The 15,816-nt window shown below is 52.2% G+C and overlaps 2 protein-coding genes across 3 annotated transcripts in view; both read left to right on the top strand.

Moving 5' to 3' along the window:
• LOC138774042 (formin-2-like) overlaps window positions 1-2,963 on the top strand; it is a 72,762-nt gene extending 69,799 nt beyond the window's left edge. Inside the window, exons 7-9 of the mRNA XM_069954586.1 lie at window positions 240-389; window positions 2,136-2,217; window positions 2,897-2,963. Coding sequence (XP_069810687.1) covers window positions 240-389; window positions 2,136-2,217; window positions 2,897-2,926 — 262 coding nt within the window. The 3' untranslated portion in view covers window positions 2,927-2,963. The remainder of the gene's footprint in view (window positions 1-239; window positions 390-2,135; window positions 2,218-2,896) is intronic.
• Window positions 2,964-5,787: 2,824 nt separating this feature from the next.
• The window catches only part of RNASET2 (ribonuclease T2), a 113,368-nt gene continuing 103,339 nt past the window's right edge, over window positions 5,788-15,816 (top strand). The window contains exon 1 of one of the 2 annotated variants that reach the window (XM_069954381.1): window positions 5,788-5,903. The gene's annotated coding sequence lies outside the window, so the exon portion shown is untranslated. The remainder of the gene's footprint in view (window positions 5,904-15,816) is intronic. The other variant, XM_069954380.1, reaches the window with a different exon arrangement.

Raw genomic sequence — 15,816 nt, forward strand, 5'->3', positions numbered from 1 at the left:
AAATATCAGGTACTAGAAAACGGCATGTGCCTATAAATATCAGGTACTAGAAAACTGCATGTGCCTATAAATATCAGGTACTAGAAAACGGCATGTGCCTATAAATATCAGGTACTAGAAAACGGCATGTGCCTATAAATACCAGGTCCGTGTTACAGTCCCCATTGGATTTCTCCATTCTATGCGTCGTCTTCTCCATGTTGCTTATGTTACTAGATTAATGTTTTGTTGTTTTACAGATTTCTGGAAACTGCCGCCTATTTCTGTGTAAAACCAAAAATCGGTGAGAAGGAGGTGTCGCCCGGTTCTTTCTTTTCTATTTGGCACGAATTTAGCTCCGACTTTAAAGATTGCTGGAAGAAACAAAGCCGGCTAATACTGCAGGAAAGGTAAGTGACAATGGAACCTATGTGACCTGGAACTGCGGCCGTTGTAGTCATCCGTTCTGGAGATGAGAGAACTTTCCAAGCTATCGACTCGGGAGGTTCTCTAATTTATGAACCAAACCTTAAAGAACCGCACTAAAACAGCTAAACAACTGCAGGTGTGATGGTGGGGGTCAGCTGTTCACTCATCTCTGCGTACCTGTCCGGAGGGCCTGGGGGGCCGTGCCTGGACATTGTGCTGACCTGGGGGGCCGTGCCCGGACATTGTGCTGACCTGGGGGGCCGTGCCCAGACATTGTGCTGACCTGGGGGGCCGTGCCCGGACATTGTGCTGACCTGGGGGGCCGTGCCTGGACATTGTGCTGACCTGGGGGGCCGTGCCGGGACATTGTGCTGACCTGGGGGGCCGTGCCCGGACATTGTGCTGACCTGGGGGGCCGTGCCCGGACATTGTGCTGACCTGGGGGGCCGTGCCCGGACATTGTGCTGACCTGGGGGGCCGTGCCCGGACATTGTGCTGACCTGGGGGGCCGTGCCCGGACATTGTGCTTACCTGGGGGGCCGTGCCCGGACATTGTGCTGACCTGGGGGGCCGTGCCCGGACATTGTGCTGACCTGGGGGGCCGTGCCCGGACATTGTGCTGACCTGGGGGGCCGTGCCCGGACATTGTGCTGACCTGGGGGGCCATGCCCGGACATTGTGCTGACCTGGGGGGCCGTGCCCGGACATTGTGCTGACCTGGGGGGCCGTGCCCGGACATTGTGCTTACCTGGGGGGCCGTGCCCGGACATTGTGCTCACCTGGGGGGCCGTGCCCGGACATTGTGCTGACCTGGGGGGCCGTGCCCGGACATTGTGCTCACCTGGGGGGCCGTGCCCGGACATTGTGCTGACCTGGGGGGCCGTGCCCGGACATTGTGCTGACCTGGGGGGCCGTGCCCGGACATTGTGCTGACCTGGGGGGCCGTGCCCGGACATTGTGCTTACCTGGGGGGCCATGCCCGGACATTGTGCTGACCTGGGGGGCCGTGCCCGGACATTGTGCTGACCTGGGGGGCCGTGCCCGGACATTGTGCTTACCTGGGGGGCCGTGCCCGGACATTGTGCTCACCTGGGGGGCCGTGCCCGGACATTGTGCTGACCTGGGGGGCCGTGCCCGGACATTGTGCTGACCTGGGGGGCCGTGCCCGGACATTGTGCTGACCTGGGGGGCCTTGCCCGGACATTGTGCTGACCTGGGGGGCCGTGCCCGGACATTGTGCTGACCTGGGGGGCCGTGCCCGGACATTGTGCTGACCTGGGGGGCCGTGCCCGGACATTGTGCTGACCTGGGGGGCCGTGCCCGGACATTGTGCTTACCTGGGGGGCCGTGCCCGGACATTGTGCTGACCTGGGGGGCCGTGCCCGGACATTGTGCTGACCTGGGGGGCCGTGCCCGGACATTGTGCTGACCTGGGGGGCCGTGCCCGGACATTGTGCTGACCTGGGGGGCCGTGCCCGGACATTGTGCTGACCTGGGGGGCCCTGCCCGGACATTGTGCTGACCTGGGGGGCCGTGCCCGGACATTGTGCTGACCTGGGGGGCCGTGCCCGGACATTGTGCTCACCTGGGGGGCCGTGCCCGGACATTGTGCTGACCTGGGGGGCCGTGCCCGGACATTGTGCTGACCTGGGGGGCCTTGCCCGGACATTGTGCTGACCTGGGGGGCCGTGCCCGGACATTGTGCTGACGTATAACATATATTTCAGGTTGAAAGAAGCAGAAGACGTTTATAAGAAAAAAAAGGAGAAGACGTCAATTATAGTGAAACCGAAACACGAGTCAGGAATTGTAAGTATATCTGTATCTAGTATATATATAGTATCTGTATATGTATATGGAGAGTATCAGTATACAGTGTATATATAGTATCTGTATATGTATATGGAGAGTATCAGTATACAGTGTATATATAGTATCTGTATATGTATATGGAGAGTATCAGTATACAGTATATATATAGTATCTGTATATGTATATGGAGAGTATCAGTATACAGTGTATATATAGTATCTGTATATGTATATGGAGAGTATCAGTATACAGTGTATATATAGTATCTGTATATGTATATGGAGAGTATCAGTATACAGTGTATATATAGTATCTGTATATGTATATGGAGAGTATCAGTATACAGTGTATATATAGTATCTGTATATGTATATGGAGAGTATCAGTATACAGTATATATATAGTATCTGTATATGTATATGGAGAGTATCAGTATACAGTATATATATAGTATCTGTATATGTATATGGAGAGTATCAGTATACAGTGTATATATAGTATCGGTATCTAGTGTGTGTGTATATATATATATATATAGTTAGTATCTGTATCCTGTATACCTGTATATAACACCTACATATTTGTTTTTTGATCATTTATATCAGGTCAGTAACGTTTGTCACTTATATATTTTATGTCATTATCTGATTTGTTGTTTTTATATGTTTCTCCCCAGAAAGCAAAGCTGAGCTTGCTGACACAATGAGGGGGGGCTCCGCTGAGACACCGGTGCTGTTCCTGTCGGCGGGGTGCCGCTTTATGTAACGTGGATAGAAACAAGAAGACTGGAAGAGAAATTCCCTATTTTTTATTTGGATTTTACAGACATGAACAGAACTTTTATTTCCTTTCCAAATTGTAAAGATTGAATCTTCCTGTCTCCCCCGCGGCCCCCGGGACCCCCAGGACCTCCAGGACCCCCAGGACCCCCAGGACCTTGTCTGATAAACATCATAAACATCATCTGCCATTTTGTGTAATAAAGTTTGAAAATTTGTCAAATTCATGACTCTCCTTACAGTACCATAAATCAAGGGGGGGGTCCAGCGTGGAGGCAGCCCACTGTGGGGAATGGGAGGGGGGACAGCATGGCAGACCACTAGCACATGTTTTGATCAGTTTCCCATTGACTTCCACTGCACAGGTACCCATAGCCTGTCCTGAGAGATGATAACACAAGGGGGCAGCAGAGTTCCGCACTGCATATACTATAGCCTGTCCTGAGCGATGACAACACAAGGGGGCAGCAGAGTTCCGGCACTGCAGATACTATAGCCTGTCCTGAGCGATGATAACACAAGGGGGCAGCAGAGTTCCGGCACTGCATATACTATAGCCTGTCCTGAGCGATGACAACACAAGGGGGCAGCAGAGTTCCGGCACTGCAGATACTATAGCCTGTCCTGAGCGATGATAACACAAGGGGGCAGCAGAGTTCCGGCACTGCATATACTATAGCCTGTCCTGAGCGATGATAACGCAAAGGGGCAGCAGAGTTCCGGCACTGCAGATACTATAGCCTGTCCTGAGCGATGATAACAAAAGGGGGCAGCAGAGTTCCGGCACTGCAGATACTATAGCCTGTCCTGAGAGATGATAACACAAGGGGGCAGCAGAGTTCCGCACTGCAGATACTATAGCCTGTCCTGAGAGATGATAACACAAGGGGGCAGCAGAGTTCCGGCACTGCATATACTATAGCCTGTCCTGAGCGATGATAACACAAGGGGGCAGCAGAGTTTCGGCACTGCACATACTATAGCCTGTCCTGACCAATGATAACACAAGGGGGCAGCAGAGTTCCGGCACTGCATATACTATAGCCTGTCCTGAGAGATGATAACACAAGGGGGCAGCAGAGTTCCGGCACTGCAGATACTATAGCCTGTCCTGAGAGATGATAACAGAAGGGGGCAGCAGAGTTCCGGCACTGCAGATACTATAGCCTGTCCTGAGCGATGATAACACAAGGGGGCAGCAGAGTTCCGCACTGCAGATACTATAGCCTGTCCTGAGCGATGATAACACAAGGGGGCAGCAGAGTTCCGGCACTGCATATACTATAGCCTGTCCTGAGCGATGATAACACAAGGGGGCAGCAGAGTTCCGGCACTGCAGATACTATAGCCTGTCCTGACCAATGATAACACAAGGGGGCAGCAGAGTTCCGGCACTGCATATACTATAGCCTGTCCTGAGCGATGATAACACAAGGGGCAGCAGAGTTCTGGCACTGCAGATACTATAGCCTGTCCTGAGCGATAATAACACAAGGGGGCAGCAGAGTTCCGCACTGCAGATACTATAGCCTGTCCTGAGCGATGATAACACAAGGGGGCAGCAGAGTTCCGGCACTGCACATACTATAGCCTGTCCTGACCAATGATAACACAAGGGGGCAGCAGAGTTCCGCACTGCAGATACTATAGCCTGTCCTGAGCGATGACAACACAAGGGGGCAGCAGAGTTTCGGCACTGCAGGTACTTATAGCCTGTCCTGAGCGATGATAACACAAGGGGGCAGCAGAGTTCCGCACTGCAGGTACTTATAGCCTGTCCTGAGCGATGATAACACAAGGGGGCAGCAGAGTTCCGGCACTGCACATACTATAGCCTGTCCTGACCAATGATAACACAAGGGGGCAGCAGAGTTCCGCACTGCAGATACTATAGCCTGTCCTGAGCGATGATAACACAAGGGGGCAGCAGAGTTCCGGCACTGCACATACTATAGCCTGTCCTGACCAATGATAACACAAGGGGGCAGCAGAGTTCCGCACTGCAGATACTATAGCCTGTCCTGAGCGATGACAACACAAGGGGGCAGCAGAGTTTCGGCACTGCAGGTACTTATAGCCTGTCCTGAGCGATGATAACACAAGGGGGCAGCAGAGTTCCGCACTGCAGGTACTTATAGCCTGTCCTGAGCGATGATAACACAAGGGGGCAGCAGAGTTCCGGCACTGCACATACTATAGCCTGTCCTGACCAATGATAACACAAGGGGGCAGCAGAGTTCCGCACTGCAGATACTATAGCCTGTCCTGAGAGATGATAACACAAGGGGGCAGCAGAGTTCCGGCACTGCACATACTATAGCCTGTCCTGACCAATGATAACACAAGGGGGCAGCAGAGTTCCGCACTGCAGATACTATAGCCTGTCCTGAGCGATGACAACACAAGGGGGCAGCAGAGTTTCGGCACTGCAGGTACTTATAGCCTGTCCTGAGCGATGATAACACAAGGGGGCAGCAGAGTTCCGGCACTGCATATACTATAGCCTGTCCTGAGCGATGATAACACAAGGGGGCAGCAGAGTTCCGGCACTGCAGATACTATAGCCTGTCCTGAGAGATGATAACACAAGGGGGCAGCAGAGTTCCGGCACTGCATATACTATAGCCTGTCCTGACCGATGATAACACAAGGGGGCAGCAGAGTTCCGGCACTGCAGATACTATAGCCTGTCCTGACCAATGATAACACAAGGGGGCAGCAGAGTTCCGCACTGGATATACTATAGCCTGTCCTGACCAATGATAACACAAGGGGGCAGCAGAGTTCCGGCGCGCACACAAGGAAGTAGATGAGTTGCTCGTCTTTCCACAGTGCGTCTTTCTCTCACTATATTGTCGGGGCTGACAGCGAACTTCTTTGGGTTTGGCGGATCTGGCAGCTGCGGTAAGTACCGGCTCATGTGGTGAGAGGTCCGGACGCCTGTCCCGGTAATAGCGGTGACGTGATTGGAGCGACCTCGGCCACTGTTTGTATACAGTGTAGTGTAGTGTGTATATATATAGTGAGTGTATGTGTATATATATATATATATATATATATAGTGTATATATATATATATATAACTGTCACTATGTGTGTGTATATGACTGAAATCCGCCTGGGGTGGGCTCCTGAGCCGGTAGTCGGTTATATGTGAGAAGCTGGAGGATTGGGATGTCACCGTCTCCCGCTGATCACATGGCGGAGGGTTTGCAGCTCATATCAATCCTATAATTAGATTATCAGTTTATTCCTTATGCTAATGAGGATTTATGGTGCACGAAGGGCCGGACAATTCCCCCTCCCCCCTGCACTGATCCGCCCCCCAGTGCACTGTGTGTGTGTGTGTGTGTGTGTGTGTGTTTGTTTGTGTGTGTGTGGTGGGGGGGGGGGGTCCGTGCACCATAAGGAATAAACTCCTGATATCACGGAAATGGTGCGAAGGATGAAGGAAGGAAACGTTCCCTAATCCTCCACACCTCCTGATCCTCCCACCCCTGGGGTAGTCATCGGGGGGCCGCCATACGGAAACAAAGAAGATGTCTGCACTTTCTGTTCAGTGGAAAATGCAGAAGGAAGAGAATCACGCAGAGAGATAAGAAGCCGCAAGTTCTTCATGTCTCTTCCCTCTGTCGGTAACTGATATAGTACACGTATAGCTGACATGGGGCGTCTGTAGCATATATAGTACATGTATAGCTGATATAGTACATGTATAGCCGACATGGGGCGTCTGTAGCATATATAGTACACATATAGCTGATATGGTACACGTATAACTGATATAGTACATGTATAGCCGACATGGGGCGTCTGTAGCTTATATAGTACACATATAGCTGATATGGTACACGTATAACTGATATAGTACATGTATAGCCGACATGGGGCGTCTGTAGCTTATATAGTACACATATAGCTGATATGGTACACGTATAACTGATATAGTACACGTATAGCTGACATGGGGCGTCTGTAGCATATATAGTACACATATAGCTGATATGGTACACGTATAACTGATATAGTACACGTATAGCTGACATGGGGCGTCTGTAGCTTATATAGTACACATATAGCTGATATGGTACACGTATAACTGATATAGTACACGTATAGCCGACATGGGGCGTCTGTAGCATATATAGTACACATATAGCTGATATGGTACACGTATAACTGATATAGTACACGTATAGCTGACATGGGGCGTCTCTCTGTAGCTTATATAGTACACGTATAACTGATATAGTACATGTATAGCCGACATGGGGCGTCTGTAGCTTATATAGTACATGTATAGCTGATATAGTACACGTATAACTGATATAGTACACGTATAGCCGACATGGGGCATCTGTAGCATATATAGTACACATATAGCTGATATGGTACACGTATAACTGATATAGTACATGTATAGCCGACATGGGGCGTCTGTAGCTTATATAGTACACATATAGCTGATATGGTACACGTATAACTGATATAGTACATGTATAGCTGACATGGGGCGTCTGTAGCATATATAGTACACATATAGCTGATATGGTACACGTATAACTGATATAGTACACGTATAGCTGACATGGGGCGTCTCTCTGTAGCTTATATAGTACAGGTATAACTGATATAGTACATGTATAGCCGACATGGGGCGTCTGTAGCTTATATAGTACATGTATAGCTGATATAGTACACGTATAGCTGACATGGGGCATCTGTAGCTTATATAGTACATGTATAGCTGATATAGTACACGCAGGGGCGGTCTTGGCATTTCTGGGGCCCCAAGCGAAGTTATGTCTGGGCCCCCCCCCCCCCTCGACACGCGTTCCAAAACAATAGACCGCTGTGTGTTGCCCCCAGTAGTATATACCCCTTGTTTGCTTCCCCCAGTAGTATATAGACCCCTGTGTGTTTACCCCAGTTATATATAGCCCCCCGTGTGCTCCCCCAGAATTATATAGACCTCCTGTGTGCTGCCCCAGTTGTATATAGACCCCCTGTGTGCTGCCCCCAGTTGTATATACCCCCTGTGTGCTCCCCCACAAGTATATAGGCCCCCTGTGTGCTCTCTCAGGGGTATTTAGCCTCCCTGTGTGCTCCCCCACTTGGATATAGACCTTCTGTGTGCTCCCCTACTTGGATATAGACCCCTGTGTGCTCCTCCAGTAGTATATAAACCCCCTGTGTGGTTCCCCCAGTAGCATATAGACCCCCTGTGTGCCCCACCAGTATTATATAGACCCCTTGTGTGCTGCCCCAGTAGTATACAGATCCCTGTGTGCTCCCCCAGTTATATATAGACCACCTGTGTGCCTCACAAGTAGTATATAGACCCCCTGTATGTTCCCCCAGTAGTATATAGCCCCCCTGTGTGCTCCCCCACTTGGATATAGACCTCCTGTGTGCTCTCCAAGTTGTATATAGACCCTATTCTGCTGCCCCAAGTAGTATATAGACCCCCTGTGTGCTGCCCCAGTAGTATATAGACCCCTCTGTGAAGCCCCAGTAGTCTATAGCCCCCCTGTGTGCTCCCCCTGTTATATAGCCCCCCTCTGTGTTCCCCCCCATTTATATAGACCCCTGATGTGCGCTCCCCCAGTTAAACAGACCCCTGTGTGCTCCCCCTCCCATATAGTATATAACACAATAAAACAAACACTTATACTCACCTGGGTCCGGGCGTCTCCTCTTCTCTTCACTCTTGTGGCCGCAGGAAGGGTTTTCCCTGCGATCACAAGAGGCCGCACTCCCCTTGTCCTGGCGCTGATGCTCCAGTGATGTCACAGCGCCGGCACCACAAGGACAAAGCTGCCACTTGTGACCGCAGGGAAAACACTTCCTGCGTCCACAAGAGTGACTGACAGGAAGGGGGCCAATGTCTCCCGCCCTGTCAGTGCTGCTGCATGTAACTATGAGCGCTCATTACGAGTGCTCATAGTTACAGTTCAGATGGCAGCAGCGAGCGGGGCAGTGGCCCTGTCCAGCGGTCTTGAGCACAAGAGCAGGGCGTGGGGGCCCCCCTGGATGTTGGGGGCCCCAAGCGATCGCTTGGGGTGCTTGGTGCCAAAGACCGCCACTGAGTACATGTATAGCTGACATGAGGCGTCTGTAGCTCATATAGTACACATATAACTGATATAGTACATGTATAGCCGACATGGGGCGTCTTAGCTGATATAGTACACGTATAGCTGATATAGTGCATGTATAGCTGATATGGGGCGTATATAGCCAGTACAGGGCGTATATAGCTAATATAGTACATGTATAGCTGGTATAGGCGTATATAGCCAGTACAGGGCGTATATAGCTGATATGGGGCATGTATAGCTGATATGGGTCGTATATAGCCAGTACAGGGCGTATATAGCTGATATGGGGCATGTATAGCTGATATGGGTCGTATATAGCTGATATGGGGCATGTATAGCTGATATGGGTCGTATATAGCTGATATGGGGCATGTATAGCTGATATGGGTCGTATATAGCCAGTACAGGGCGTATATAGCTGATATGGGGCATGTATAGCTGATATGGGTCGTATATAGCCAGTACAGGGCGTATATAGCTGATATGGGGCATCTATGGGATCTTATTTGACAGATATATAGTATAATGCTAATGATATTATTACTAGATCTAGAACATAATCGGCCTTTCAGCTGTGTCAGACATTCGTTATTGAAAGGGAAGTGAGAAATGTTGCAGTGGTGAATGTTCTTCCTTATTTTTACTGATTCTATAGCGTCATCTCTTCTATAGCGGCGTGTATCCCTCAGCTCTGGGTGCGGCGTGTATCCCTCAGCTCTGGGTGCGGCGTGTATCCCTCAGCTCTGGGTGCGGCGTGTATCCCTCAGCTCTGGGTGCGGCGTGTATCCCTCAGCTCTGGGTGCGGCGTGTATCCCTCAGCTCTGGGTGCGGCGTGTATCCCTCAGCTCTGGGTGCGGCGTGTATCCCGCAGCTCTGGTGCGGCGTGTATCCCGCAGCTCTGGGTGCGGCGTGTATCCCTCAGCTCTGGGGGGCGGCGTGTATCCCTCAGCTCTGGGGGCGGCGTGTATCCCTCAGCTCTGGGTGCGGCGTGTATCCCTCAGCTCTGGGTGCGGCGTGTATCCTCAGCTCTGGGTGCGGCGTGTATCCCTCAGCTCTGGGTGCGGCGTGTATCCCTCAGCTCTGGGTGCGGCGTGTATCCCGCAGCTCTGGGTGCGGCGTGTATCCCGCAGCTCTGGGTGCGGCGTGTATCCCTCAGCTCTGGGTGCGGCGTGTATCCCTCAGCTCTGGGTGCGGCGTGTATCCCTCAGCTCTGGGTGCGGCGTGTATCCCTCAGCTCTGGGGGCGGCGTGTATCCCTCAGCTCTGGGGGCGGCGTGTATCCCGCAGCTCTGGGTGCGGCGTGTATCCCGCAGCTCTGGGTGCGGCGTGTATCCCGCAGCTCTGGGTGCGGCGTGTATCCCTCAGCTCTGGGTGCGGCGTGTATCCCTCAGCTCTGGGTGCGGCGTGTATCCCGCAGCTCTGGGTGCGGCGTGTATCCCTCAGCTCTGGGTGCGGCGTGTATCCCTCAGCTCTGGGTGCGGCGTGTATCCCTCAGCTCTGGGTGCGGCGTGTATCCCTCAGCTCTGGGTGCGGCGTGTATCCCTCAGCTCTGGGTGCGGCGTGTATCCCTCAGCTCTGGGTGCGGCGTGTATCCCTCAGCTCTGGGTGCGGCGTGTATCCCTCAGCTCTGGGTGCGGCGTGTATCCCTCAGCTCTGGGTGCGGCGTGTATCCCTCAGCTCTGGGTGCGGCGTGTATCCCTCAGCTCTGGGTGCGGCGTGTATCCCTCAGCTCTGGGTGCGGCGTGTATCCCTCAGCTCTGGGTGCGGCGTGTATCCCTCAGCTCTGGGTGCGGCGTGTATCCCTCAGCTCAGTCGTGGTGCGCGGCGTGTATCCCGAATCTCTGGGTGCGGCGTGTATCCTCCAGTCTCGGGGTGCGGCGTGTATCCCTCAGCTCTGGGTGGCGGCGTGTATCCGCGCAGCTCTGGGGTGGCGTGCGTGTTATCCCGCAGCTCTGGGGCGGGCGTGTTATCCATCAGCTCTGGGTGCGGCGTGTATCCCGCAGCTCTGGGTGGCGGCGTGTATCCCTCAGACTCTGGGTGGCGGCGTGTATCCGCTCAGCTCTGGGTGCGGCGTGTATCCCTCAGCTCTGGGTGCGGCAGTGTATCCCTCAGCTCGGGAGTGCGGCGTGTAGCCCGCAACTCTGGGTGCGGCGTGTATCCCGCAGCTCGGGTGGCGGCCGTGTATCCCTCAGCTCTGGGTGCGGCGTGTTATCCCTCAGCTCTGGGTGCGGCGTGTATCCTCAGCTCTGGGTGCGGCGTGTATCCCTCAGCTCTGGGTGCGGCGTGTATCCCTCAGCTCTGGGTGCGGCGTGTATCCTCAGCTCTGGGTGCGGCGTGTATCCCTCAGCTCTGGGTGCGGCGTGTATCCCTCAGCTCTGGGTGCGGGCGTGTATCCTCAAGCTCTGGTGTGCGTCGTGTATCCCAGCTCTGGGGGGGTATCCTCGGGGGCGTGTATCCCGCAGCTCTGGGTGCGGCGTGTATCCCTCAGCTCTGGGTGCGGCGTGTATCCCTCAGCTCTGGGGGCGGCGTGTATCCCTCAGCTCTGGGGGCGGCGTGTATCCCTCAGCTCTGGGTGCGGCGTGTATCCCGCAGCTCTGGGTGCGGCGTGTATCCCGCAGCTCTGGGTGCGGCGTGTATCCCTCAGCTCTGGGTGCGGCGTGTATCCCTCAGCTCTGGGTGCGGCGTGTATCCCTCAGCTCTGGGTGCGGCGTGTATCCCGCAGCTCTGGGTGCGGCGTGTATCCCGCAGCTCTGGGTGCGGCGTGTATCCCGCAGCTCTGGGTGCGGCGTGTATCCCGCAGCTTGTTCCCATGGAGCCACCGATAGGCCTGTGGATTGTATTTTACAAATAGAATTTTTATTTGTGCCAAAAAACTTTTTTACACGACTTGTGGCAGTTTATTACACTTTCCTTCAACATCCAAAAATGGCAGCGGCCTAGATTAAAGTGGTTGTCTGTGGTTAAAGCCTTAACCTGTTCCCACAAATGAGCGTAACTCTGAGTCCATTCCTGCAATGTATTCTCCCATGGATAGACACAGACACAGATGCAGTGGCTGTGCCCGCCGGCTCTACTGCGGGTCCTGGCTGTCAATCAAAGCGGGGCAACTGCTGGGACCGGAGCCATGCTGCAATCCTGACAGTTAACCCTATAGATGCTGCCGCCATTGGAGCTTTGCGAAATGATTGCAATGGTTGTATGGAAGCCAAGGGAGAGAAAAGTAACGCAGTGATGTGATCTTCTTCACTAATCACAGCCCCTATGTATGTGGTGCACACCTGATATTACCTGCTTCATCACACCGCCCCTTTAAGACCATTTTTGGCCCGGGACACTGTTTGCCAGAACATACACAAGTTCTCGAGCAGTTTAGGCCGACTAATAGTTAGTGTTAGGGCGCTTTACACAGAGACATTTATCTGACAGATTTTTGAAGCCAAAGCCAGGAATGGATGGGATAAGAGGAGAAATCTTAGTCTTCCCTTTATGACCTGTTCTCTGTTTATAGTCTTTTTATGGCTTTTGCTTAAAAAAAATCTGTCAGATAAATCTTTCTGTGTAAAGGATCTCCAGCTGTTTTGGTTATTCCACGTAATCCTTATGTTTTTGTCGGAGCCGGCGCGTTCAGCTTTGGTTTTGATCTCCTTGGAGTGTGCGTCCCTGAGATGAGTCTCTTGGGTTTGCTTAGTGACTTGGTCCCGACTAGGGATGGCCGTACCCTATACAGGCTGCTTTTATAGGATGCCCTCAAACCTCTACTAAATCGGAAGCCCCTAAGCCCCCCACTTTGTCTCACTGGATAAAATTAAGTGACGAAAGGCACAATGTCACCTATTCTGCCCGAGATCCCCCCGCATGTGTCATACAGTATATGGGAGCCATGGTTATCTGCCTAAACAGCTTTTACTCGCATGAGGGATGAAGCGCAGTTTCCGAGCATTGAGTGAGTGTGGCGAGTGACAGGCTTCCTTTTGTTTATTGCCCTCCGGCTTATGATGTGGACAGCCTAGACGCACAATATCTAGCCTATGTGTATTCTGTAGTTACCAATTGTGTACACCCTAGTTGTTATGTTTCACTCACGGTAGTGAATACTTGGGTTCTTTATTATTAAATGTTTTGTATCGGTTTTCACAGTTGGAAAGCAATAAACACTTAGAAATTAGATGAAAAAATCAAAGCACTTTTTATTGCAGTCCTGCCCGATCCTCCGCCTCAGTCCTGCCCGATCCTCCGCCTCAGTCCTGCCCGATCCTCCGCCTCAGTCCTGCCCGATCCTCCGCCTCAGTCTCTGCCCCGATCCTCCGCCTCAGTCCTGCCCGACTCCTCCGCCTCAGTCCTGCCCGATCCTCCGCCTCAGTCCTGGCACGATCCTCCGCCTCAGGTCCTGCCCGATCCTCCCCTCAGTCCTGCCCGATCCTCCGCCTCAGTCCTGCCGATCCTCCGCCCTCAGTCCTGCCCGATCCTCCGCCTCAGTCCTGCCCGATCCTCCGCCTCAGTCCTGCCCGATCCTCCGCCTCAGTCCTGCCCGATCCTCCGCCTCAGTCCTGCCCGATCCTCCGCCTCAGTCCTGCCCGATCCTCCGCCTCAGTCCTGCCCGATCCTCCGCCTCAGTCCTGCCCGATCCTCCGCCCTCAGTCCTGCCCGATCCTCCGCCTCAGTCCTGCCCGATCCTCCGCCTCAGTCCTGCCCGATCCTCCGCCTCAGTCCTGCCCGATCCTCCGCCTCAGTCCTGCCCGATCCTCCGCCTCAGTCCTGCCCGATTCCTCCGCCAGTCTGCCCGATCCTCCGCCTCAGTCCCTGCCCGATCCTCCGCCTCAGTCCTGCCCGATCCTCCGCCTCAGTCCTGCCCGATCCTCCGCCTCAGTCCTGCCCGATCCTCCGCCTCAGTCCTGCCCGATCCTCCGCCTCAGTCCTGCCCGATCCTCCGCCTCAGTCCTGCCCGATCCTCCGCCTCAGTCCTGCCCGATCCTCCGCCTCAGTCCTGCCCGATCCTCCGCCTCAGTCCTGCCCGATCCTCCGCCTCAGTCCTGCCCGATCCTCCGCCTCAGTCCTGCCCGATCCTCCGCCTCAGTCCTGCCCGATCCTCCGCCTCAGTCCTGCCCGATCCTCCACCACTTGCCTCAGTCCTGCCCGATCCTCCGCCTCAGTCCTGCCCGATCCTCCGCCTCAGCCCCTGCTGCTTCCTTCTGGCCGCCACAGCAATGCTACCTCTGACCGATTGGCGGATATGTTCAGTATTCAGAAGTGTGGGAGTTATTCCACCTGTCAGTTGATACTTGCGGTGTGCAGTCTCTGTCACCAGATAAGGTGTGGCCACTACAGGCCTGCATTCACAGAAGGTTACACCATCACACTGTTACCTGGGAGAACCATGGCAAAAATGGGGTTTTGCTGCCAGATCCATTGACCATTGTAAGGGATGAATTATATGGGCCGATAATCTGCTGAATCAGGCAGATTATTGCTCCATGTACTAATGACACCGATCATTGGCTGATTGTGTGTTTTGGTCCTGACGAAAAGGTGTAATAGTGATACATGACTACGTGTAATAGTGATACATGGCTGCGTGTAATAGTGATACATGGCTACGTGTAATAGTGATACATGGCTACGTGTAATAGTGATACATGGCTACGTGTAATAGTGATACATGGCTACGTGTAATAGTGACACATGGCTACGTGTAATAGTGATACTACGTGTAATAGTGACACATGGCTACGTGTAATAGTGATACATGGCTACGTGTAATAGTGATATATGGATACATGTAATAGTGACACATGGCTACGTGTAATAGTGATATATGGATACATGTAATAGTGACACATGGCTACGTGTAATAGTGATACATGGATACATGTAATAGTGACACACGGCTACGTGTAATAGTGATACATGGCTACGTGTAATAGTGATACATGGCTACGTGTAATAGTGACACATGGCTACGTGTAATAGTGACACATGGCTACGTGTAATAGTGATACATGGCTACGTGTAATAGTGATACATGGCTCCGTGTAATAGTGATACATGGCTACGTGTAATAGTGACACATGGCTACGTGTAATAGTAACACATGGCTAGGTGTAATAGTGACACATGGCTACGTGTAATAGTGATACATGGCTACGTGTAATAGTGATACATGGCTACGTGTAATAGTGATACATAGTGTAATAGTGATACATGGCTACGTGTAATAGTGATACATGGCTACGTGTAATAGTGATACATGGCTACGTGTAATAGTGATACATGGCTACGTGTAATAGTGATACATGGCTACGTGTAATAGTGACACATGGCTACGGGTAATAGTGACACATGGCTACGTGTAATAGTGATACATGGCTACGTGTAATAGTGATACATGGCTCCGTGTAATAGTGATACATGGCTACGTGTAATAGTGATACATGGCTACGTGTAATAGTGATACATGGCTACGTGTAATAGTGATACTACGTGTAATAGTGATACATGGCTCCGTGTAATAGTGATACATAGTGTAATAGTGATACATCAGTACGTGTAATAGTGATACATGGTTACGTGTAATAGGCAGGGCTGTGGAGTCAGAAAAAATTAACCAACTCCGACTCAAAAAAAAAATCTTTTAAAATTTCCCCATATATCAGTAATAACAGGGCTCCAGACTAAAAAATTTACCTAGGAGCCATTGGCTCCTAACCTGAAAAATTTAGG

This window comes from Dendropsophus ebraccatus, chromosome 15 (assembly GCF_027789765.1).
Source record: "Dendropsophus ebraccatus isolate aDenEbr1 chromosome 15, aDenEbr1.pat, whole genome shotgun sequence".
NCBI lineage: Eukaryota > Metazoa > Chordata > Amphibia > Anura > Hylidae > Dendropsophus > Dendropsophus ebraccatus.